This window comes from Ornithodoros turicata, chromosome 3, assembly GCF_037126465.1.
Source record: "Ornithodoros turicata isolate Travis chromosome 3, ASM3712646v1, whole genome shotgun sequence".
NCBI lineage: Eukaryota > Metazoa > Arthropoda > Arachnida > Ixodida > Argasidae > Ornithodoros > Ornithodoros turicata.
In genome coordinates, this window is record NC_088203.1 from 32320452 (window position 1) to 32341880 (window position 21429).

At 45.1% G+C, this 21429-nt stretch overlaps 1 protein-coding gene across 3 annotated transcripts in view; it reads left to right on the top strand.

Moving 5' to 3' along the window:
* The window catches only part of LOC135388391 (uncharacterized), a 40551-nt gene that overhangs the window by 14347 nt on the left and 4775 nt on the right, over window positions 1-21429 (top strand). For all 3 annotated transcript variants that reach the window (XM_064617945.1, XM_064617946.1, XM_064617948.1), the window contains 3 exons: window positions 8317-8479; window positions 12925-13052; window positions 13112-13226. In XM_064617945.1, coding sequence (XP_064474015.1) covers window positions 8317-8479; window positions 12925-13052; window positions 13112-13226 — 406 coding nt within the window. The remainder of the gene's footprint in view (window positions 1-8316; window positions 8480-12924; window positions 13053-13111; window positions 13227-21429) is intronic.

The following is a 21429-nucleotide window of genomic DNA, read 5'->3' on the forward strand; positions in this document are numbered from 1 at the left end:
AAAGCAAGGGTAAATAAGTAACCATCAATAGCTAACAAGAAAAAGAATTAGTTACACAACAAATGAGCCCACCACAACAGCAGTCACGAGGAGCGCAGAACAATGCGACTGCTCCATCTGACAGCTAGGCAGAGAACTGACTCGTAATGATTTTTTCTCCTGTATAAAGCCCCGTAGCTGCACCCCCTAGCGGTTACTTTCTCAACTAATCTCACGACATAATTATTAAGAATCGTGCCAGCGCTACTCTCGTTCCCAAGGCAGAAGAAGATAGAAAATGGCGGGGATTCCCGGACAACAGACCAGCGCCTGACATGTACGGGCTGATGAAAATCAGAAAAAAAGGGGGACAAAGTTATCACGAGCGAGAGCATTAGTTACATAACAAATCAGCCCACCACAATAGGAGCGCAGACCGATGCGACTGCTCCATCCGACAGCCAGGCAAAAACTGAGCCGCGCGAGGACTGCGGAGTGACCGAGGACATGTCTGCACTGCACGAGATCCAGCGAGCAAGTGACTGGAGCGCCACGCCCTCTGCGGTGACTACCAGTGAGAAGTAACATGACCGTACCTGCGAGAGGATAAGAGAGAAGTGTATTCCTGCGCCCTCTTCTTGAGTTGCTCATTTGTCGTGACGTCATCCCATTGTCAGAAGGCTACACCGCTTTTTTTTTTTTACGGTCGACACAACTGGGCAAGGTCAATCTGCAATGAAGCCATGGCATGACGTCATCACCTAAGCATGCAGCTGGATAGTTCAAGGGCACGTACGCAGTAGACAGGGGACCTATTATGTCTTGAATTACTATCCCAAGATTATTTCCTTTACTCTTCCATAACGATTGCATAGGAAACTATTGCAGAAAAGCACCATGCATGAAAGTTGATCATAGGAATTCCAAAGTCTTACTAAATGAGGCTTGCAACAGAACAAAATATCCTAACACGTAACTTCATCAATGGGTAATAAGAGGACTACGTACTCAACAAATCAACACAGAGTACGGGTAACAAGGAGCGCATAACAATGCGTCTACTCCATCCGACAGCCAGGCAGAAACTGAATCGTAATGCTTTTTTCTCCTCTATAAAGTCATGCATCTGTCCCTCTTGTGGTTACTTTTTGAACTAATTTAATCGCAAAATTATTAAGAATCGTTCTGGCATTATTCCCATTCAGGGCAGCACTAGCGTCATCGTCAAGACAAGAACGATCAACATGAACCTTTTGTGTCCATAAAAGAAAAAAAATACAAAGCTAGATGTGTGAACAAAGGAAAGCATGCATGCAGGGCATGTCAGGAGCCCTATTACACGAGGACAAATCGCATGACTGCCGGGCAACAAAGGAAAGCAAACACAGAAAAACTCTTGAACAGAGTGAAAAAGACACTCACCATCATTTTTCACGTTCACTACATTCCCTCATTGTAAATCCGTTCGTCACAAAATCCACCACAATCATCACACACCATTCACCAGTGACGAACCACACATCCGCACCCCATCAGAGGCAGACGGACCTCCCTCAGAAGCTACGTCCTTCCACTAATGGCCAGCACAATTGCTAGGAACAGAATTAATGCGTCCACACCCGTCAGTGTCCAAGAGAGAAGTGAATCCTTGCACCCCCTATTTATTGAATCGCAAGGTTATTTCTTTTGTCCGACTCTTAATGACATTCACTTTTACAATAAAATTCAACAACAAAAGCACCGTGCATATTAGCGATTTTCACCCCAAAGGCTCATCATGGTCATTAGAATCACAACACCAGTAAACTACCAGTGCTCTTTTAAAATAATAAGACAGACCCTCAACATCATCACCAGGCTTATGTAATACATGACCCTTTCTATGCTTGTATACTCGTTGTCTGAGGCTGCACCTGCGAGTAAAAAGGCGCGAAAGCCGAGGGGCAAAGTTCCATTCGTGCACGACAAAGCACAAGACAGAATGCCTTTACGGGAACATGATTGCATTCCCACCATATTAACGATTTTCTATCTTCCATTGCAGTTTAGAAAAACTACTACAAAACTATAATTTTAGGAGCCTATTAAAATTCAACTTTCTATGAAAACTATAATTGCCCTATTACTTGGATCGCTATTAATGAAGCGCTCCAATTTTTTCTCTCTTCCCAGTTCAGCCTACCAGGTCTAGTCATGCAGTGAAGCAGACTCACATCCAAAATAATTAATTTACACTGTGGGTGCCGTGCTTCAGGAATTCCTGCGCTCAGATGCAAGCATTTCTGCACGAATACCTACAAGAGCTTACTTCTTCAACATACCGAGCTCCTAACAACATCTAACAAACAAGCAGAGAAACCCACTTCTCATGAATTCAGCTTTACCATGCGACTTTCTTCTGCACAAAACCAGTGATTTCAGGAAAGAGCAGCAAAAATTGCGCGCACTTGTGCTGGTATTGCTATGGCTTCAAAAACTGAAGCATATGCTAATAAACTAAGAAAAGACACTTATGTCTGGTATCAGATAATTCTTGCATAATGCTACATACACAGCCGCATTGTCCCTTGTTAAAGAAAGCACAGGACAAGGGCACAAAAATTCCTTTAAGCGAGAAGGGAAAAGGCTTAAGACTGAGCCCTCAGGAATAATAGCAGAGCCACCGGACATAGCTACGAAACTCAACGGCTAACTCAAGATAACAACAAGATAATAGAGGCGGGTAAAATTGCAACACTGCTAAACAAGCCCGAACATGCCTCGATGATGTCGCAAACCAGGAAAAAAGCACGCACACACAGACATCAGCTCAGGAATGCACAAAGAGGGGTGCTTTATTGGAATTTCTCCTCCACGCTCACATACCAGCATTTCTGCACAAATACTTATAACTGCATACAGCTTACTCCATCAACATATCAAGCAAAGTGAATACTGACACTCAACAACACATAAGAAAAAACAAACAAATTCCATTCTCGTGAACTCTCCTCTGCCGAGCGGCTTTCTCCTGCTCTACCTGGATGCTGACTTTTTACCCTCACCTACATTCTGAGTAAAAGCAGTGAAAGATGAAAAGAATCGCAAAAAATTACTCGCATTTGTGCCCCAATAGCTGTAACTGCAAGAAACCGTAGCGCACACTAATAAACTAAGAAAAAAACACCCATTTCTGCCACCAGATAATTCTTGCATAATGCCACATACACAGTCGCATTGCCCTTGCGTAAAGAAAGCACAGGACAGGGATACACAAATTTCCTTAAGTGAGCAGGAAAAAGGCTTAAGTCGAACCGCTCAGGAATAATCGGAGAATCACCGCTTATCGCTATGTGCCTAGCACAGCATGACAGCAACAAGATATTGGCGAAGGGTAAAAATTGCAGCAAGAAAGACACTACTGAACAAGTCAGACATGTGACATCGCATACAAAATTCTGCTCATCGGGGAAAAGGCCTAAGCCTGCGACAGAAAATCATAGTGCATACACAACTTCATTTTTCTATTTCGCGTAAACTAAACGCGGTCTGCTTGGAAAACGACGCAGAAATTTTCTTACGGAGAAGAGAAAACCAGCATTTCTGCTCAAAAACCCATGACTGCAAAATTAAGCACTGCTTACTTCATCAAGATATCGAACACCCAACAAAATCGAAGAAACAACCCCACTTCCACTGATAGAACACTATTCAGCTTTTACCAGGAAGCTTTCTTCTGCGTAAAGTAGACAACATAAGAAAAGAGCAGCGAAAAATTACATGCACTTTTGCTCGCATAGCTATAAGAGAAAAAAATAAAATAACGAGGCACACGCTAATAAACTGTGACAAAGACATCCATTTCTGCTCTCAGATAATTATTGCATAATGCTAAATACTCAATTGCATTGTCCCTGCGTGAAGAAAGCACAGAAAAACGCCACACAATTTATCTTAAGCGAGCAGGGAAAGTCACTTCTACTCGGACAGCTTAATACCATAAAGTCTGAATTTTTGCAAAGAAAACAAAGCTTGAACAGCGCTACGAACGTGACAGATACATACTAACAAACAAACTACAACAGGACGGGCGTTGGGCACTCATAAAATACCCTGCCCAAAACAAAGACTTCATCAGGTTCGGGAGGCAATTCCATTAAAAATGCTCGTCTTATCCTACAGATAGCAATGCAAACGCGACTACCCTTATTTTTTAAACCACTATTTCACGCAATAGTACATAAATGTATCACTCATGTCATACGAAAAGCCAAACAGATAGCACTTACTTGTCAAGTGGAGTCCCTGGTTCAGAAAAGCGCGCGCGCGTGCACACACTCACAAACACAGTCTATTTTCACAACCACATACATCAATATTATTCCTCAGGTCAATAATTATCCTACCATCGTCAAAACACACATGTATGCGAACGCAAAACAATAGGTCTTCGTTCCGGATGTAATAGGATGTCGTCACTCGGCCAGTGCGAACCAAAAAAAAGAAAGGAGTGCATGTTCGCTATACATCCACGAAGATAACGGTGCCGTGCTTCTGCACAGCGATCATTATACAGTAGTGAATTCACTTCGTTTTCCTTTTATTTCCTTGAACCCACATATTTTGCAAGAATATGATAGAGCAGAACGGGTAAATGTGAACATCATTCGCTACACACTTTATCGCGAGGCTTATCGCGCAAGAAATGCAATGCGAGATAGAAAATCATTAATATGGTGGGAATCCAATCATGTTCCCGTAAAGGTGTTCTGTCTTGTGCTTTGTCGTGCGCAAATGGAACTTTGCCTCCCATATTTCGCGCCTTTTTGCTCGCAGGTGTAGCCTCAGACAACGAGTATACGAGCATAGAAAGGGTCATGTATTACATAGGCCTGGTGATGATGTTGAGTGGTTTCACTTATTATTTTAAAAGAGCACAGTTAGTTTACTTGGTGTTGTGATTCTAATGACCATGAGCCTTTGGGGTGAAAATCGCTAATATGCACAGTGCTTTTTTTGTTGAATTTTATTGTAAAAGTTAACGTCATTAAGAGTTGGACAAAGGAAATAACCTTGCGATTTAATAAATAATAGGAGTCCTTGCCGCTGTCTTCTTCAGACAGGATGTGATGGCGTAATGCAGTCTGTAGCAATGCATTGACCGTTACTGGAAAAAAGTGAAGCATTAGAAAAATGGCCTGTATTGTCCTGGACGGATTTATGATGAGCACTGTTTTTGCATAAGAGGAGTGCGTGTGCTTAAAAATAGTTTGATACTGGTTTTCTTCATTGTTCAAGTGTTTCTTTTCGCTTTTTTTCCCCTTGTTGTCTGACAAACATGCGCTGACATGCCCACACCTGTTCTGACATGCTTCCCTTCTACATATAGTTTTTTTTTCTTTTTGACAAGGAACATCCTTGACGATGTCGATAGTGCTGCCTTGAATGGGAGTAGAGCTAGAACGATTAAACTAGAACTAAAACTTAATAATTTTGAGATTCATTTAGTTCAGAGAGTAACCGCAAGGGGGACAAGTGTGTGACTTTATTCAGGAGGAGCAAAGCGTCATTATTCAGTTAGCTGCCTGGCTCTCGAATGGGATGCACATGTCTTGCTGAACCATTATTTTGTTTCTTCCTGTATTCGTAAGTCTAATTTAGTAAGACTCTGGGACTGAAATGCTTAATTCCTACAATCTCCTCTCATGTATGGTGCTCTTCTGCAATAGTTCCCTATGCAATCATTATAGTATAATAAAGGAAATAATCTTGGGGTAGTGATTCAATAAATAACAGGTCCCCTGTCTGGAGCGTACGCGTCCTTGAGCCACGCAGCTGCATGATGACGTCATACCGTGACACTATTGTTTCAGGTGGACCATGTCCAGAGGAGCATTAGTGGAAAAAAACAGTGTAGCCCTCAGACAATAGGCTGACGTCACGACCAATGAGCACGGCCTGCAGGGGGTGCAAGGATTCACTTCTCTCTTGGACACTGACGGGTGTGGACGCATTAACTCTGTTCCTAGAAATTGCGTTGGCCGTTAGTGGAAGAGCGTAGCTTCGGTGGGGTCCCGTCTGCCTCTGATGGGGTGTGAATGTGTGGTTCGTCACTGTGAATGGTGTGTGACGAAGGGATTTACAATGAGGGAATGTAGTGAACGTGAAAAATGATGGTGAGTGCCTTTTCACTCTGTTCAAGCGTTTTTCTGTGCTTGCTTTCCGCTGTTGCCCGGCAGTCGTGCGATTTGTCCCCGTGTAATAGCGCTCCTGACATGCCCCAACATGCATGCTTTCCTTTGTTGACACATCTAGCTTTGTATTTTTTTTTCGTTTATGGACAGGAAAGGTTCATGTTGATCGTTCTTGTCTTGACGATGATGCTAGTGCTGCCTTGATAGGGAATAATGCCAGAACGATTCTTAATAATTTTGCGATTAAATTAGTTCAAAAAGTAACCGCAAGAGAGACAGATGCATGACTTTATAGAGGAGAAAAAAGCATTACGATTCAGTTGCGTGCCTGGCTGTCGGATGGTGTAGACGCATCGTTCTGCGCTCCCCGTGACTGCTGTTGTGGTGGGCTCATTTGTTGTGTAACTAATTGTTTTTGTTGTTAGCTATTGATGGTTAGCATATTTACTCTTGCTTTCCCAGCCTCTGTATTACGAGTGCTTTTCTCCTCGCATGTCCAATGCTGTCCTAAGCTGCCCAGACATGTCATGATGACGTCACAGCTGACGTCACAGGATGTCCGGAACTTGTGGTCATAGCTGCGATGCTTTGCAACCTCCCTGTGTGCTCCGGCGCCCGGCGATTGTCAGCGGCTGTTCCGGACCGCTTTCTTCAATATGGCATCGTTGATCTTCAACTAAACTCCTTCTTTCCACTCTATCTCTATCTATTTTTTTCGTTTTTATGGACACAGGTTGCCGCCAACACACAGCTGGCCTGAACACGAGTTAGACGCTCCCCAATTAATGTGATGACTCACTGGATGATGCTGATTAATGTGGGGGGTCCCAATTAGCTCTAATTGATTAATTAATCGTGTTTAAGGCTAGTTGTGCGTTGGCGGCAGTCTGTGTCCAGTCCATACTACTGTTAATATGAATGTCTACGTTTCGGCGGAAAACGGGCAATCTTTTCAGCTTCACCATGACGCCTGCTCAATGAACACTTTCTGTAGCATTATGTTAAGCGTGTACATATCCCTATGACTACACACTACATAACGAATAGCAGTCTAGGAACTGGCAACATATGAAAAGCCGATGTGGGACAATTATACTGCGTGTGAACCAACCGTGAAGTGCGGCGTGGTGTGGGCAAGAGTGATATTGGACGTTGTTTCCGGTGCACTGAATGATGCACGTGACGCAACACTTATATTGACCATAACCGACGTAAACAATATACGTCAGTCTTACGGTAAAGTGGGGCTATTTGAAGACGGGGCCCAATTTGGGAACAGTGGGTTTTTCGCGTGGCATTTTCTTAGCAATATTTTTTCTTGTCCGCGACACCAGGGTGAGCACAGTCGTTGTCTGGGCTTTGAAGTCATGTGTTGATGTTCTGCACGTGACTTTTTAGAAAGACGTGAGACGCTCTTTTTCAGGTGTGATCGAGGTAAGAGGGGCCTTTTTTTTTGTCCCATCTGTACCTTCGCGAGCATTGACTTCCAATTTGCTAATTTCTGCTGCTCGGCTAATAAAATATGACCTCACCGTTATGATGCTGTGCCATTGCCCTGTGCTTCCATGTGCACTACTCGTGGCTGACCATTTCGGCTGGCCCCAAACAGAAAGACAAAATTTCAACCCGGCATTAATTTTTTGATGTTCTCAACTTGCCCATAGGGTGGGGTAAGTTCATGAAAATATGTAGCCTGTCATTTTTGGCTCGTAGGAAATAAATATCTGGTTTAGCACCACAGTAATTTGGGGATCATTTCTCACAGGGTTGGGAATTCAGTTAACGAATTATTGTACAATTTAGGCCATTATTCTGACTGCTATTAACAAAATACCTATGCCACTATACTGTAAAGGTCCCAGTAATCCAATCCAGTAAACTATTCACACGGGACGCCAAGTTTGGTGCAACACGCGAAAGCAATAGCGACGTTCCACATTCCCACAAAACATTCCTCGTGCACATGACAAAGCATATTTTGCTTAAAAAATGAACCGCTGACACTCCCACCTCGGCGGCTTCATACAGTAGTCGTGCGTATACTGCTAGTACAGCTGGTGGCCTAACGGGGGTGCGGCCTCTCTTTTGACCGCCAAGCGTTTCAAGATGCGTGGTAGTATTATATTCAGCAAATACTTACTGTGTATCGTGTGGAATTTTACAGGATAGTAACAAGTCCGCAGACACTCAAGGCACTGATTGCTGAAGACCAGTCAAGTGTGCTACATAACCTTTGGGAGAACAGCATAATCTTCTACGGTGTATTGGACGGCGCAAATAGCAACGATACAGTACATGAAGCGGATGAAATATTAGGGTTCTTTAAGGTAAAGCTCCTTTAGTTGGAAAATATAGTTCCTGTATCAGAGCTCCACTACACACTCCGACGCGCTAGGACGCATCCCCTTCGAATTGAGAGACCCTCTGTGCCCTCCAGACTTCTTAAAGGACCATTAAAGTGGTATGCAACTAACACAAACGCTGCTGCCATCTTGTAAAGCAGTGTACAAACAGCATTTCCATCAAATATTTCGGCCCAAAGTTTCCTCATTGTGACTAAAATTCATTTACAAAATAGCTGTCGAGGCGAGAGGTTCTAGCGCTCGAACTGTATACCACAACCCTCTAGTGTGACGTCTGTGACTAAGAGCCCTCTCACTCGTAGTAGAAAAAATAATCAGAGGTCAGTCAGCTGTTCCATGTTGACTGCTATTAATTATGTCGCGTTTTCTGAAAATAAGGCGCATATGCAGCCCGACAAAACAGTATTACGATCACGAGTGCGACGTACGCGTCCGTCGTGTGATGCGGTGTTCAAAGCGGGAGTACATCCCTAGGTGTTAGCTTTGGTGCGTCTCTCCGTCGTGTTCGCTAATTCCCAGTCACGGCAAAATCTGTGTGATCTATTGTGTCCTCATATCAGCTAAGTGTGCGCCCCTACAGCTCACCGGTAATGCCTCGCGAAGTTCGGTCCTGCGTGAATGAGAAAAGTACCGCCTATGACTGCGCTTGCACATGGTTCCGTCGAATCAGCCAGGAAGAAGCAAGACGTCATTCAACGTCAGGCTACCAAGCCTGACACAACCTTTCGAATACGCAGTCTGTACTTCAGGGAGTGCAATTATCAATCACCATCGAGCGTTTTTGTCGTATGTCAACGATGGAACAGCAGCAGATATTAGTGAGTTTTAGTATAATGTACGCTGTCGCCTTAGCCCACGTAAGGGATAGCGTTGATAAATGGCGTTTATAGACCTTTCTGGTGCTACAACTGCAACTCCATAGAGCCGCACACTGTCCGGATGCACTGGGGTGTCGCTTTACAACGCACAGTTAGATTCGTGCTGCACTACTCGTTCTTCCCATGCTGCCAACGGTCCCAAAAAAAGTGGCGGTTGTCGGCGGAATCCGTCATTTGGGACATCATGTAACCGAAGAACGTGTAGCGTCTCGGGAGCGGTAGCAGACGCTCCGACCTGAACGGTGTGCTGCTGACCGATAGTGGCCGCCCTCACCTCGATTATGTGATCCCAGATGCAAAGAGCCTCTCTGCACGTAACATCCGTGACGCACGTCACGGCGCTCATAACGTATCTACTACTAGGCTACGATAGAGACTATTTTCCGTGAACGTTGTCGTATCACTCCGCAGTGTGAAAAGACGTCCTGAAGGTTCGTGATTCGCAAGCCACCTAGCTATTTGCTTACGTGACGTAGCGGTCATCTATCGTAGCGAAAATCTATCTGCTATGGATGCCGCCTGACTGGCGCATGCTCTGCCACTGCTTGTGCGGAGCACATTGACGTCTCGCTGTGCAAAGCGTCTCTACTGCGTCACCAAGTGTCGTGAACCTCATTCTTTAACGCGCTCTTGGAAGAAGTTGAGGGAATACGAGAGCAAGTGCGGATCGAAGACTTCTCTAGCGCGCTGCACTCTCAAAGCAGAACATCACCGCACAGCACGCTGCTAGCCGACCATCACCCCGAAGGGCATTGTTGTTTTGTCTGACGTTTTGAAAACGGGAGGTAGTCAGTCATGGAGCTATCACGAAAACTGCCACGAAAAGGAGTAGGACCCGCGCTTTCTGAAGGTCAGGATATAATCACACTATAGGCAGCGGTTGGTCTTCCGCGTGTCATGCGGGGAAGTTCTGTTTTAAATGTGCACATTTGAGCTACGACTATTGTCCTTGGGCAAGAGTGCATGGTATTTGTTGTACTCCCATCCCCCTCCTCCCCGCAGCCACGACAGAACGACATCATGAAGAGGTATTCTACACGTCTTTTAAAGGCATAGTTCTCTCTTGATGGATCAGATCGTATACTTTTGTTGGAATGGGTAGTGCATTTCCCACTTTAACAAGGTTCTGCATTCCTTCACGTGAAGTTATAGGGTATAGCTTAACATCGGCATCGCGAGCACTGGAATCCATACGATTTAAAATTCTCAGACGTATGCGCGACATCATGTGACAACAATGTGACGCTCTGAGGGCATTTCCACGCATCGGCCACGCAAAGGCAGGCAGCGGCCTTGTGTTGGCTGTAATTTTTAGCTCCCAGATGACTAGCCCAGAGTGAATGTCATGCGACGTCACATGAGCGAATGGGATGATCTCCAGTTTTCTCCTCCCTGTGGGCAGGGCCGGCGATATGGGGGAGGAGGGTGAATAAGGCGACCGCATTAGGCCCCGCGCTTGCATATGCCCCGCGCACGAAGCCCTCAACCAGGGATTACTTTTTTTAAATATTAAGTATGCACTTAATCGTGCATTAAATCGTATGCACTTAAACTAGCCCCGCGATGTGCCTTTGCCTCAGGCCCCGCACACCCCTAGCACCGGCCCTGCCTGTGGGTCTGCCAGAGCGAAACGCCTTTCAGGAAAGTTGTTTGGATTTAGATAGTCTTTCCACATACAGGGTGTCCCCGGAAACGTGTCCTTGAATTATCATTTAAAATACTACGTCTCCTAGAATCACGCCGTCTACAGCATTTGTTCTTACTATGTTTTGCCACCTCCTGATGTGAAGTTTTATTACGCTAATTATTACGAACTGAACTAGAAACTTTGCCAAATAAGGGTCGCTTTTTTTACGTCACCAATGTGAAGCGCGTGCCGAATTTACTCAAGTTCCTGATAAATGACAGGGACATTGAGGAGCTATCCCATCGGGATAAATAGCGGAACATTATGTTTCTCGGAGCACCCAGAGCATATAGCGAACTTTTTGAGCGCCTTCGTGCAGTCCCACGAAAGGTGGTTGCTGAACTCAGTCCACAGAGGGATAGTAGAATATGTGACAGTTCTTGAAATTGGGAAAAGGAAAACATGATTCCAGTGGAAGCCGGATGTGATGTGTCATCCCTGTCTTATCTCTTTCTACCAGTGATGGTCACTAACTACTTCTACAGTAGTTTAACTATAACTACTAACTACTTCGCGATGGAGTAGTTTAAATAGTAGTTCAACTACTTTTCAGCTGCTAGGGGAGGTTCTTTAACTACTGGAATGTATTGTAACTATACATCTCTAACTACTTAACGTTGTCCATCAACACCAATCCCATTCTATAGTGTCCTTGGACACCTAAATATGAATCACAAGCAGTGATAAACGCGAAGATTTAGTACACATGCACGGCACCATTGCTCTGCACCTCCGTTCTCGTCAAACAAGTAGCTCAATGTTAAAGTCAGAAGCACAGTCGTGCCGTAAAGCTTGCGGCAAAATCGGAAGTAGTTGGCGCTAGAAGTAACCTAACTACTGTAGTTAACTACTCGAAAGAGTAGTTTAACTAATAGTTGCACACTACATTTCTGCAAGTAGTTGATAACTACTTTTAAACTAAAATCAGGTAGCTTAACTGGTAGTTTAACTACTGGCCATCACTGCTTTCTACTATCCCTGTGTGGGCTGAGTTTAGCAACATTTTCTCGTCGGGTTGTTGAGAAAATAAGTGCAGATGGCCAAAAGGCCATGCATATTGAGTGGACGCTCCCTTTCAAGGAACTCCTCTGTGAGCTACCGCGACGCTCGTCCTCGACTGTAACCTAAGCCGACCCAGAGCAATGTCTTCTCTCCTCTCACGCTTTCCCGCTTTTTTCCGGTTCCTCTGTAAATAAAGTTAGTTGCACTTTTGTTCTGGAACTGACTGCCTCGTCGCCTTTTTTCTTCCGAGTTTTCAGCCAAACCCATCGAACGTTTTAACGGTAGAGAGGGAGATCTTCAATTTGTGCTACTTTCTCCTAATTTCTGCTACAGGGCCAACAACAACGGCGCGCAAAAGCTCGTCCAGCGCTATATGCTGGGCGCTTCGAAGAGCATGATGTTTGTTTGTGTTTTCGATAGGATAGCTTCTCAGTATCCGTGTCACTTGTCATGACCATGAGTAAATTCGGCATGCGCCGAATTTTTTTAATTTTGCGCTTAATTTTAATTTTTATGGATAACATTGTGATCCAATGACACGTTTTCTAGGAGACCCTGTACATTTATTTCATTATTGGTTTAGGAAGCGAAAGGTCCTTTTTGGGTGTTATGTTTAAGGTACCTTTCGAGTTTATGACACTACGTGACAGTGAATACCACAAAGGCGCATAGGTAAGTCGCTTGTGTGACGCGCTTTGGAAAGTGGACCCGAATTGCAGTGTACCTGTAAACCCTAACAGATAAAGCTGTTACGCTAAAAGTTCGGTTACTGAGGTCACTGAGAAAAGAGCTGGCGTTGAGGTTAACCAGCTACTTACCTCTTGATGCTTCGCAAATTTCAGGAAATCGTGTCGTTCAAGTCACGAGCGTTTGCTGACCCTGTCTACAGCTTCGCTGGAATAAAGACATTCAGGAACGCATCAATTGCGTCCACCAATATATTGGTTAGTCACGTTCAACAACTCTTCAGGTGCGTCTTCATTTGTGTATTTCAAATAGGCATGTATAAGTGGCGCTCTTACTCCTCAGCCAAGCCAAGCTTGATATACTGGTGTACCAAACGACGTACCGTGGTGACATCGAGTGCATGATAACCGGACCTACGCCCTGGGCATTTTCCAATGCCCAATACCAGCCTTCACTTGTAAGTAAGGCAGTAGCATCATAATGCATGTGACATGCGCAGTGAATAACATCCGTATATATACTGGTTATGGGGGCCGGTTTAGTAGTTTAACTGTTTATTTATAAACTGCCTATTTCTACTCTCCAAATGAAAGATATCTTTCATTCGCAGAGTAGAAAGAGACGGTAGAAATCAAATAAATGGCGTATGCGATTACTTTGACACCTATACGTCTGCGCACGAAACGGTAGTACAACGGTACACCTCTACGTACTGAAAATAGTGAGTTTTAGTGCATCGTACGCTATCGTTTTTGCATACGCAGGGAATAGCGTTGGTGGCACTGCACGCGTGACACATAAAAAGAGAAGGGTTGAGGATTGGGCTAGTTGGTAATAAGACATCTGAACTGAGAGCGCAAGATACACGGACAAAGCGCCCGTCCTGTCTGTTTCTCCGTTCTTTGTCCGTGTATCTTGCGCTCTCATTTCAGATGTCACATAAAAAAAGATTCGCGCAGTGCACGGAACCACCACGATATCCCTTATGTATACGCAAAGGCGATAGCGTAATGATGCACTCAAACTTTCAACTGGAAACAAGAAGCAATAGCATCACTAACAGCGAAAGTCTAAAAAACACTGCCAACACAAGAAAGAGTAAGAGTATAAGTCATGCCAAGTCAATAGAATATTAGATTAGATAGAATAGATGATTATCGAGTATGAGGCATGGAAACATTTTGCAGAACGCGGACAAGGTGGTGAGACTAAAAAAAAACGCAATCCTAACAACACAAGCCACGTCAAGTTAGGTTAGGTCAGGTTAGGTTAAGTCATGTCAACTCAATAGAATATTAGGTTAGATAGAATAGATGATTATCGGGTGAAGAGGCCTGGAAACATTATGCAGAACGCGGACGACAAAGTGGCGAGATGACAAACGTTTGGCAACGTGAAATGGGGTTACCCCCAGACACCTTCGAATAATATACAGTGTTTTTCTTTATTCGTTACAGATTTTTTCGTTAAAGAACAAGCAGAGCAAAATAGATGTAGTTTTCGCAGGTGGGTTATACGGCCGGGCGAACATCCTTTAGGACAGAGTATGCAACTACTGGACATCTAATTAGCTAAAAATTCATTATTTAACTTATTAATTAGATGTTTTCTGGGAAATGCGAGACAGCAGAATTGGAGCCAGGAATTATGCAAATCTAGCGTCCTCATTAAACACCCTGAGAATTGAACGTACTTCGAGATATACGAGGGATGTTCAAGTCAAACTGGGACTTTTCATTTTTCGCAAAAGTAAAATGAACTTACAGGCGAAAAAATTAGTTTTATTTTTCAACGTAATCTCCAGCTGCACTAATGCACTTGTCCCAGCGTTTCACGAGGGCTTGGATGCCAGCAGCGTAGAAATCCTTACCGGCGCGTAGTAGCCATAATCGGACAGCATTCTTGACCTCGTCGTCGCAGCTGAAGTGGCGGCCCCCAAGGAACGCCTTCAGTGGTCCAAAGAGATGGAAATTGCTAGGGGCGAGGTCTGGACTGTAAGGGGGATGTGGCAACAACTCCCAATCAAGTTCCTGTAAGGTGCGTGTCGTGAGATGCGCGGTATGCGGGCGTGCATTGTCCTGTAGCAGGAGGATTTCTTTGGTGATGAGGCCCTGCCGCTTTTGCTTCAGCGCCTTATGCACATCCCTGAGAACCTGGCAGTAATATGCACTATTGATGGTGGTACCACTGGGCAGAGAATCAACACGACCAACGCCAGCCTTGTCCCAGAAATTCGTGGCCATGACCTTACCCGCAGACGGGGTGCTTCGGAACTTCTTGGGTGCTGGCGAGCACGGATGCTTCCACTGTTTTGATACGCGTTTAGACTCAGGAATGAAATGACGCACCCACGTTTCATCGCACGTGATGATCCGATCAAGGAATGGCTGTCCTTCAGTGTCGAAACGGTACCTTAGCTCTTGGGAGATTTCCAGTCTTCTCTGCCGGTCAAACACAGAAAGTTGCCTCGGGACCCAACGGGCACTAACTTCCCGAAACTGGAGGTGTTCATGAATGATAGTGTTCAACGTTCCCACAGAAAGGTCCGTCTTTCGAGCCAGTTCGAGACATGTTATCCGTCGGTCGTTGAGGATCAGGCGCTCCGCAATTTGGATGTTCTGAGGAACTCTGACTCTGGACTCTGAGCCGCCCCGGCCGGGAGTGTCCTGCACTAATGTACGGCCGTCTCGGAACCGTTTGCACCACTGAAACGCTTTACGTCTTCATTCACGAGAAACTTCATGACAATTCGCTGATCGATGTGCGCGTATGGCGGGCTAGAAGGACTGGTGTGCCAAGCGCCTAATGCAATGCATGGGGAGCGCGTGGTCACGGCCGTGGACAAGATGGCGGCGAAATGCACGAGCTTTTGCGCTGTTGCTCGCAGCGCGCCACGCGGAAAGGCACATTTTTGTGGGGCTCACAAACGCTCTTCTGTTGCGAGCCCACCACGTGCTGTTCCTGCAGCACAGATTCGCACCGGCTGAAAAGTTGAACAGCCCATCTGCGCCAAAAGTCGCGAGCGCTCGCGCAAGGTCTTCTCTCTGGTTGTTTATTTAGTTTTCATGTGCAAATATAGGTCGTCCGGGACGTTGAACGATTGCTGCGTAAGGCATTCTGTGAGATGAGACGCACTAAAGCAAATATTCCCTTGCCGCAGTAACAACACTGTGAAACGTAAAATTTTTGGGAATGCCCAATATGGGTCGGCTAGCTACCAATGCATACACCCATAGACATTGATTAACACCCCCTGGCATGGGCGCCGCTAGGATTTTCTCCAGGCGGGGGGGGGGGGGGTCGTTATGGGTGCCGTGAGTGCAGGGCGGGTGCGGAGGTGTTCGGGCTGGTGCTCAAGGTACGGGATATTCCTCTAGTTCTGGGTGTCGAATGCGCCCGCAACTATATTGTTTTGGCTCAGTAACCCTATGCTTCGGAACTTTTACGTTTTGCCGTTTCTCGGCTACGCAATCCCTTGTCCGTGCAAAGGCTCGCTCCTGATTTTCTGTTTCATAGTACGTTTGCCGTCGCCACTCCTGCTGCCCTTTCCGTCAGCGATTATCTCATTTCTGCTGATTTCGCAAAAACGAGAACACACGGTGAAACAGCCGTGTCTACTTGTGACAAGTTGACAATATCAAGTGGTGGCTTATTTTCAGTAGATATGGACATCAGTATCAGTATAGACGATAATTCTCTACCCTCACTCCCTATGTCCCTCACTCTTTAGGCAGAAACTGTAGGCGCCTTTGCTTTTCTCGCGCAAAAGAGTTGATAGCTTTTTCCACAAATGTGTTGTCGCCACCCACTTTTTCGCGATGAACCGTTCATCATACACAGCGCGTTTAGCCGGTCCTCAGTCATTGTGGAACGAAGCCAGGTTCTTGCCCTCCGCAGGGTGCTGAAAAACTGTTCCACGGTACATGTTGTAGCAGGCAAACACCATGAAAGAAAAGTGGACTCCTCCCAATACGAGCTGACCCCAGATGGACATTGTTCATCGTCGTTAAATGTGTTGGGGAATAAGGGATAAAATGCTTTGTTTGCAAGGTGCTGACCCGTGTTTACGCTGTCTGGCGAATTAGATATCGACGTTCCCACGACAGGATTTATCTGGTGTATCTTTGGAGGCCGGAATCGCCATAACAATCCGAGACGGACATAGCGTCTGAAGAGACAATAGAGAAGGAGGCTAAACCTTGTACTAATTGGATAGGAATACTGGATAATGCGTGCTCAGGAAAATAAATATCCTCAGTCAGCATAATGTGCAGCAGGCCATGCCAGTCACCTGTAACTGCTTACATGAAAAGCCAGTCATATTAGCGATGAACAGAAAGTTCGTTACGCACTGCACCAAGCTAACCACGTAAAAAAAGAAAAGAAAGGAAACGTGATTGTGTTCAAACGACCATGTTAGATGTGCCAGGAAGCCTAGGGCCGGGGGGGGGGGGGGAAACTGCCCCCTTGCTTCCCCCCTGACGCCCTCCCAACCAGAGTTGTACGTAACTCGTTACCCAGTAACCAGTTACTTTTTTCGGTAACGAAGTAACGACTGAGTTACTTCTCTAAAAATTGTAACTAATAACGTGCTCAGTTATAAAAATCGGTAACTCGTTACTCACGTTACTCGTTCCTTTCCTTCGTTCGCGCTCGGGTTTAACATGGACGACATGGTCAGTCAGTATGTGGAAATTCCCGAAATCTCGTACGCTTCTAACACGATGTGACCTGACCTGGATGTTCAGCTCCTGGGAAGCCTCTGGTCGGCAGTCATTCTTTTGTTGAGTCCTAAGGTGACCGGCATGACGAATGCCGCAACACTTCCCGGTCGTGTAATTGACCATGAAAGCATTCTTGGAAAAATACCCTGGATTTGTTTGTGGGTGTGGGTGTTATCTCCCAGCAGTTGCCAATGGATATACTAGAATAACTAAGCTCGCCGAAACTTGGATTCTGGGATGGCATTGTCATTTTCTGCTTATTCGCCGTGTTGTTGTAAAGTGGGTCCACCCGACGTGGACCACAAAATCCCCGGTTTATTATATGCAGCTCGCCCGTGTCATTGGCCTAGCCGCGTATCCCGGGAAGAAACCTTAGTCCCTTTATTTTCGCTCCCACCTCCACACTTGTGGGCTCCAGTGAGGATCACTCGTTGGATTACACGATGGCACAGATGATAATCACGTGAGTGTGGCCTGGGTTGGACGAGACGCTCAGGGTAAAGGCGGCAAAAGGTGACAGGAATGTAGTATTGTAGTGTCTTCTTTGCCTTCCCAAACTAAAATGACCGAGTGCATCCCACTCGTCGCATTCGAATTTGGAGAAGCGTGCTCAAGCAAGCGTCTTCAATATTTTAGTTAGCTGTAGCAGTTACCGTATCGAGGATTATACGTTAAAGGCACTGTTCCACGAATGAATCGAATACCTCGAGGAGCCAATGCCGTGTTGTGAGGAGGTAGACCGAGAACCTTGGCTGCTTTGATGGTTTACAACGGGGGGTTGGGGGGTGGGCGGTTATGTTTAGTAAAAGGAAGGAAAGGTTAGCCATGCAAAGAGCCAGTTTATACAACGGCTTGTAGACGTTGGTGTAGCATTTATCAGTTTACGTAAACGCACAATATCGCGCTGACGTCGTGTAGCCTCCTAACAGTGGTGCCAAAATAAGGGATTAAAAGCAGCTGTTGACCTTGAATTCACAGAACAAAAAAAAAAAAAAAGAACGAAGGAAAGTCGGTCTCGCTGCTAATTAGGCGCATCCAACACATGCATCAAACAAAGGTGGCTGTATTTGATGCAACCATGCCTCCACGAATCTTTGCGTCTGATTTGGCGCGCAGTTGAATACCCGAAACTTCGAAGCCTCAATTTCGGGACTTTTTTTGGGCAGTTCCATTTGCAATATCGAGCGGATTCCTTAGTGGATCTGACTAAGTTCGCTACGGGCTCTCTAATTCTATAAAAAACGTTAGGTTGACTTGGGAAATTTTGGAGTTCAATTAAAGAAATTCACTTTATTTTAATTAAAATCAAATGAAAATATTTTTTCAAGGTGGCAAATTCAGTTGCCACAAAAAATGCCGTTTACCCCGTATTTTTCCGTCGTCCCGTTTTTTTATAAAGTCCGAATGACACGTTTTTTGAAACACCCTGTATATTTCGATCAGCTTTTTAATTATTGACATTAGGAAGCATATTGCAATTGCGATATTAAAGCCTGTTCTTCACTCATACACACATGTGTGTATGGGTGAGCAAAAATGTAAGAGTGAAAGGAGGATGAGTGAGAGAGAGTGGCTGGTTTGTCCCTTCATATGACGCACCCTGGAAGTCGCTGAGAAGGCGTTTAGCTTAGCTCAATTGGTAGAGCCCTGGACCGGCAATCCAGAAGATGTGGGTTCGACTCCTACAGCTGGCTAGCCTTTTCAGTGACTTTCATCGTTAATTTCTTAGGCAAATTGAAGCTTTGTATGTATTTGTCCCTTCTATGTTGTTCCAGCCTCAGAACATCAGTTCTCTCATCTTCATCACTGGTTCGAGCGGATCATGTGGAGATCAAGCTTTAAAATCACAACAGAAGAAAAATCTCATGGTTCTTAATATCGCAATTAAAGTTAGAACAAATTATGGCGCGCAATCATCTAAATTTCTTATTCCAACCTTCTTGGATAACTTTGATCACATTGTTAAAACTGTCAGTTCTGTTTTAAGAAGTTAAGATTTTAAGAAATCGCTATACAACCATCTGCTGTTTGCAAATTCTTAATGCCATCAAGTTAATGGTAATATTTCTGTTGTTTTTTCTGTTTTCTGCTTTTTTCTTTGTTTTGTTGCAGGCTTGCACATTATATCTGTGGATTTCATGAGTAGTTTGCACTCTACTGCCAAATGGGTCCGGGTGCTTTGTCAGCCTTGAGCATTTATACCCGGCACACGCATTTCTGTTTTATAGAAAAGAAAATGAAGAAATAAATAATAATAACAATATTAATGTGCTCCCTGAAATCAATAACTATAAGTTGATTGAAATGCATCTGTTAATTTCTCCCCTAGTTGAGGAAAAATACGGTTTCCTACTAGCAGCCCCGCCGAGTAATTCAATGACAAAAGTAAAAGCATCGTAAGGCAATTTCCCTTTTTATGAAAATTTGTTGCAGCTAAAAAGAAAAACCCTGTCTACATACGGTGCAAGAAATGGGTTTGGGAGACCGCGCAATTAAATATGTACTAGAAAAAGCGAGAGGCAGACAACGAAGGTATATCAACTAAGAAAAAGGGGGAAGGTATTTATTTACATGTGGAAAGTTAAGGGACACGTCAACGTTGCGGCGGAGGCTTGGCCTTCGTCAGGACTCAAGAATAACAAAGTTACTTGGAGTTTTACACGATGCACAGTTCAGCAAGCCCATCCATCAACCGAGGACAGTCATACCGGAACTGTGAACACTTGTAGATGGAAATGTGATGATTAAAGTCGTTTCGTGTGAAGTCCTGGTGCACGGCTAAGATACAAAATAACACCCATAGCATAAATGACCTAGCATTTCACAATAGTGCCACAGAACTGCGTTGAAGAAACATCCCGCGATACAATTCCGTAATAGGAATGTGTCGCAGACCGGGAAACCGCTTTTACTCAACGTGAAAAGAGATATTTCCCGTGTGTTATGATACGAATGAGACTCGTGCACATGACGTCACGCGCAGCCTATGAGCACCTTGGAGTCACGTGACATGGGAAAACCTAGGGATGTCCACAGGCGAGCCAAATGAGGCAGCAGCGTGTGTTTTTACAATCCCCTCTCGTAATTGCACGCATATACGACATGCCCTCCTACTGTGACTCCGGTGCGGCAATACATCTTCCAGTGTCACGTGACCAAATGTGACGTCACTGCAGAAGCTTCATTGCTTGCTAGCAGGTGACATGGTGGTTTCTTCGTTTCATTCGACATGCAGTGAGAAACTTAAATTGTACGTGCAGTAAACGCAATGTGCCATTTTCCGTTCGGTGATTAAAGGGGCCGTAAACAGGCCACCAAATATTTCATAAATAATGATACCCCATGAAAGAACTCAGATCATTATACCCAAATATACTATTCGTTCGGCTCGTGTTAGCTTAGTGACCCATATAACTGCTTTCAAAGATGAGTAACCACCGATCCTCTCTCCACCACGCATACGTCACATGGCGTAGCGCTTGTAGCGGAATGTAGCGTTTTGCCGTCCAATCGCAGTGCCGAGCTGCGCACATGACGTTTCAAATTACCAGCCAATAAACATACTTCATTATCAGCTGTGAGTCGAGCGCTCTGTTTGTGTGAAACTACATTTTGCGTTCCGTGGTTCCGAAATTCAATTCTTCAACATCTCCGTCTGGCGCAAACGTCAACAGTTGGGCTGCTATCACATGACGCGATTCCAACCAGGGTTCCTCCCAGTCACGACGTGACATGGCCAGCACGCTATCCACTGTGCCACGTGAGCTGGTGACGCGATGCCGCGTGGCTCAAACCAAAGTACGGCAGCCCAGTTGTCGAAACCATTCGAAGATGACGAAGATGTCCCATCGCGCACCTATACCTAAGATTCCGGAACTGCTCGCGGTGTGCTGCGTGCTACTGGCAAGAAAACGTAGTGCGCGTGTGGTACCTAAA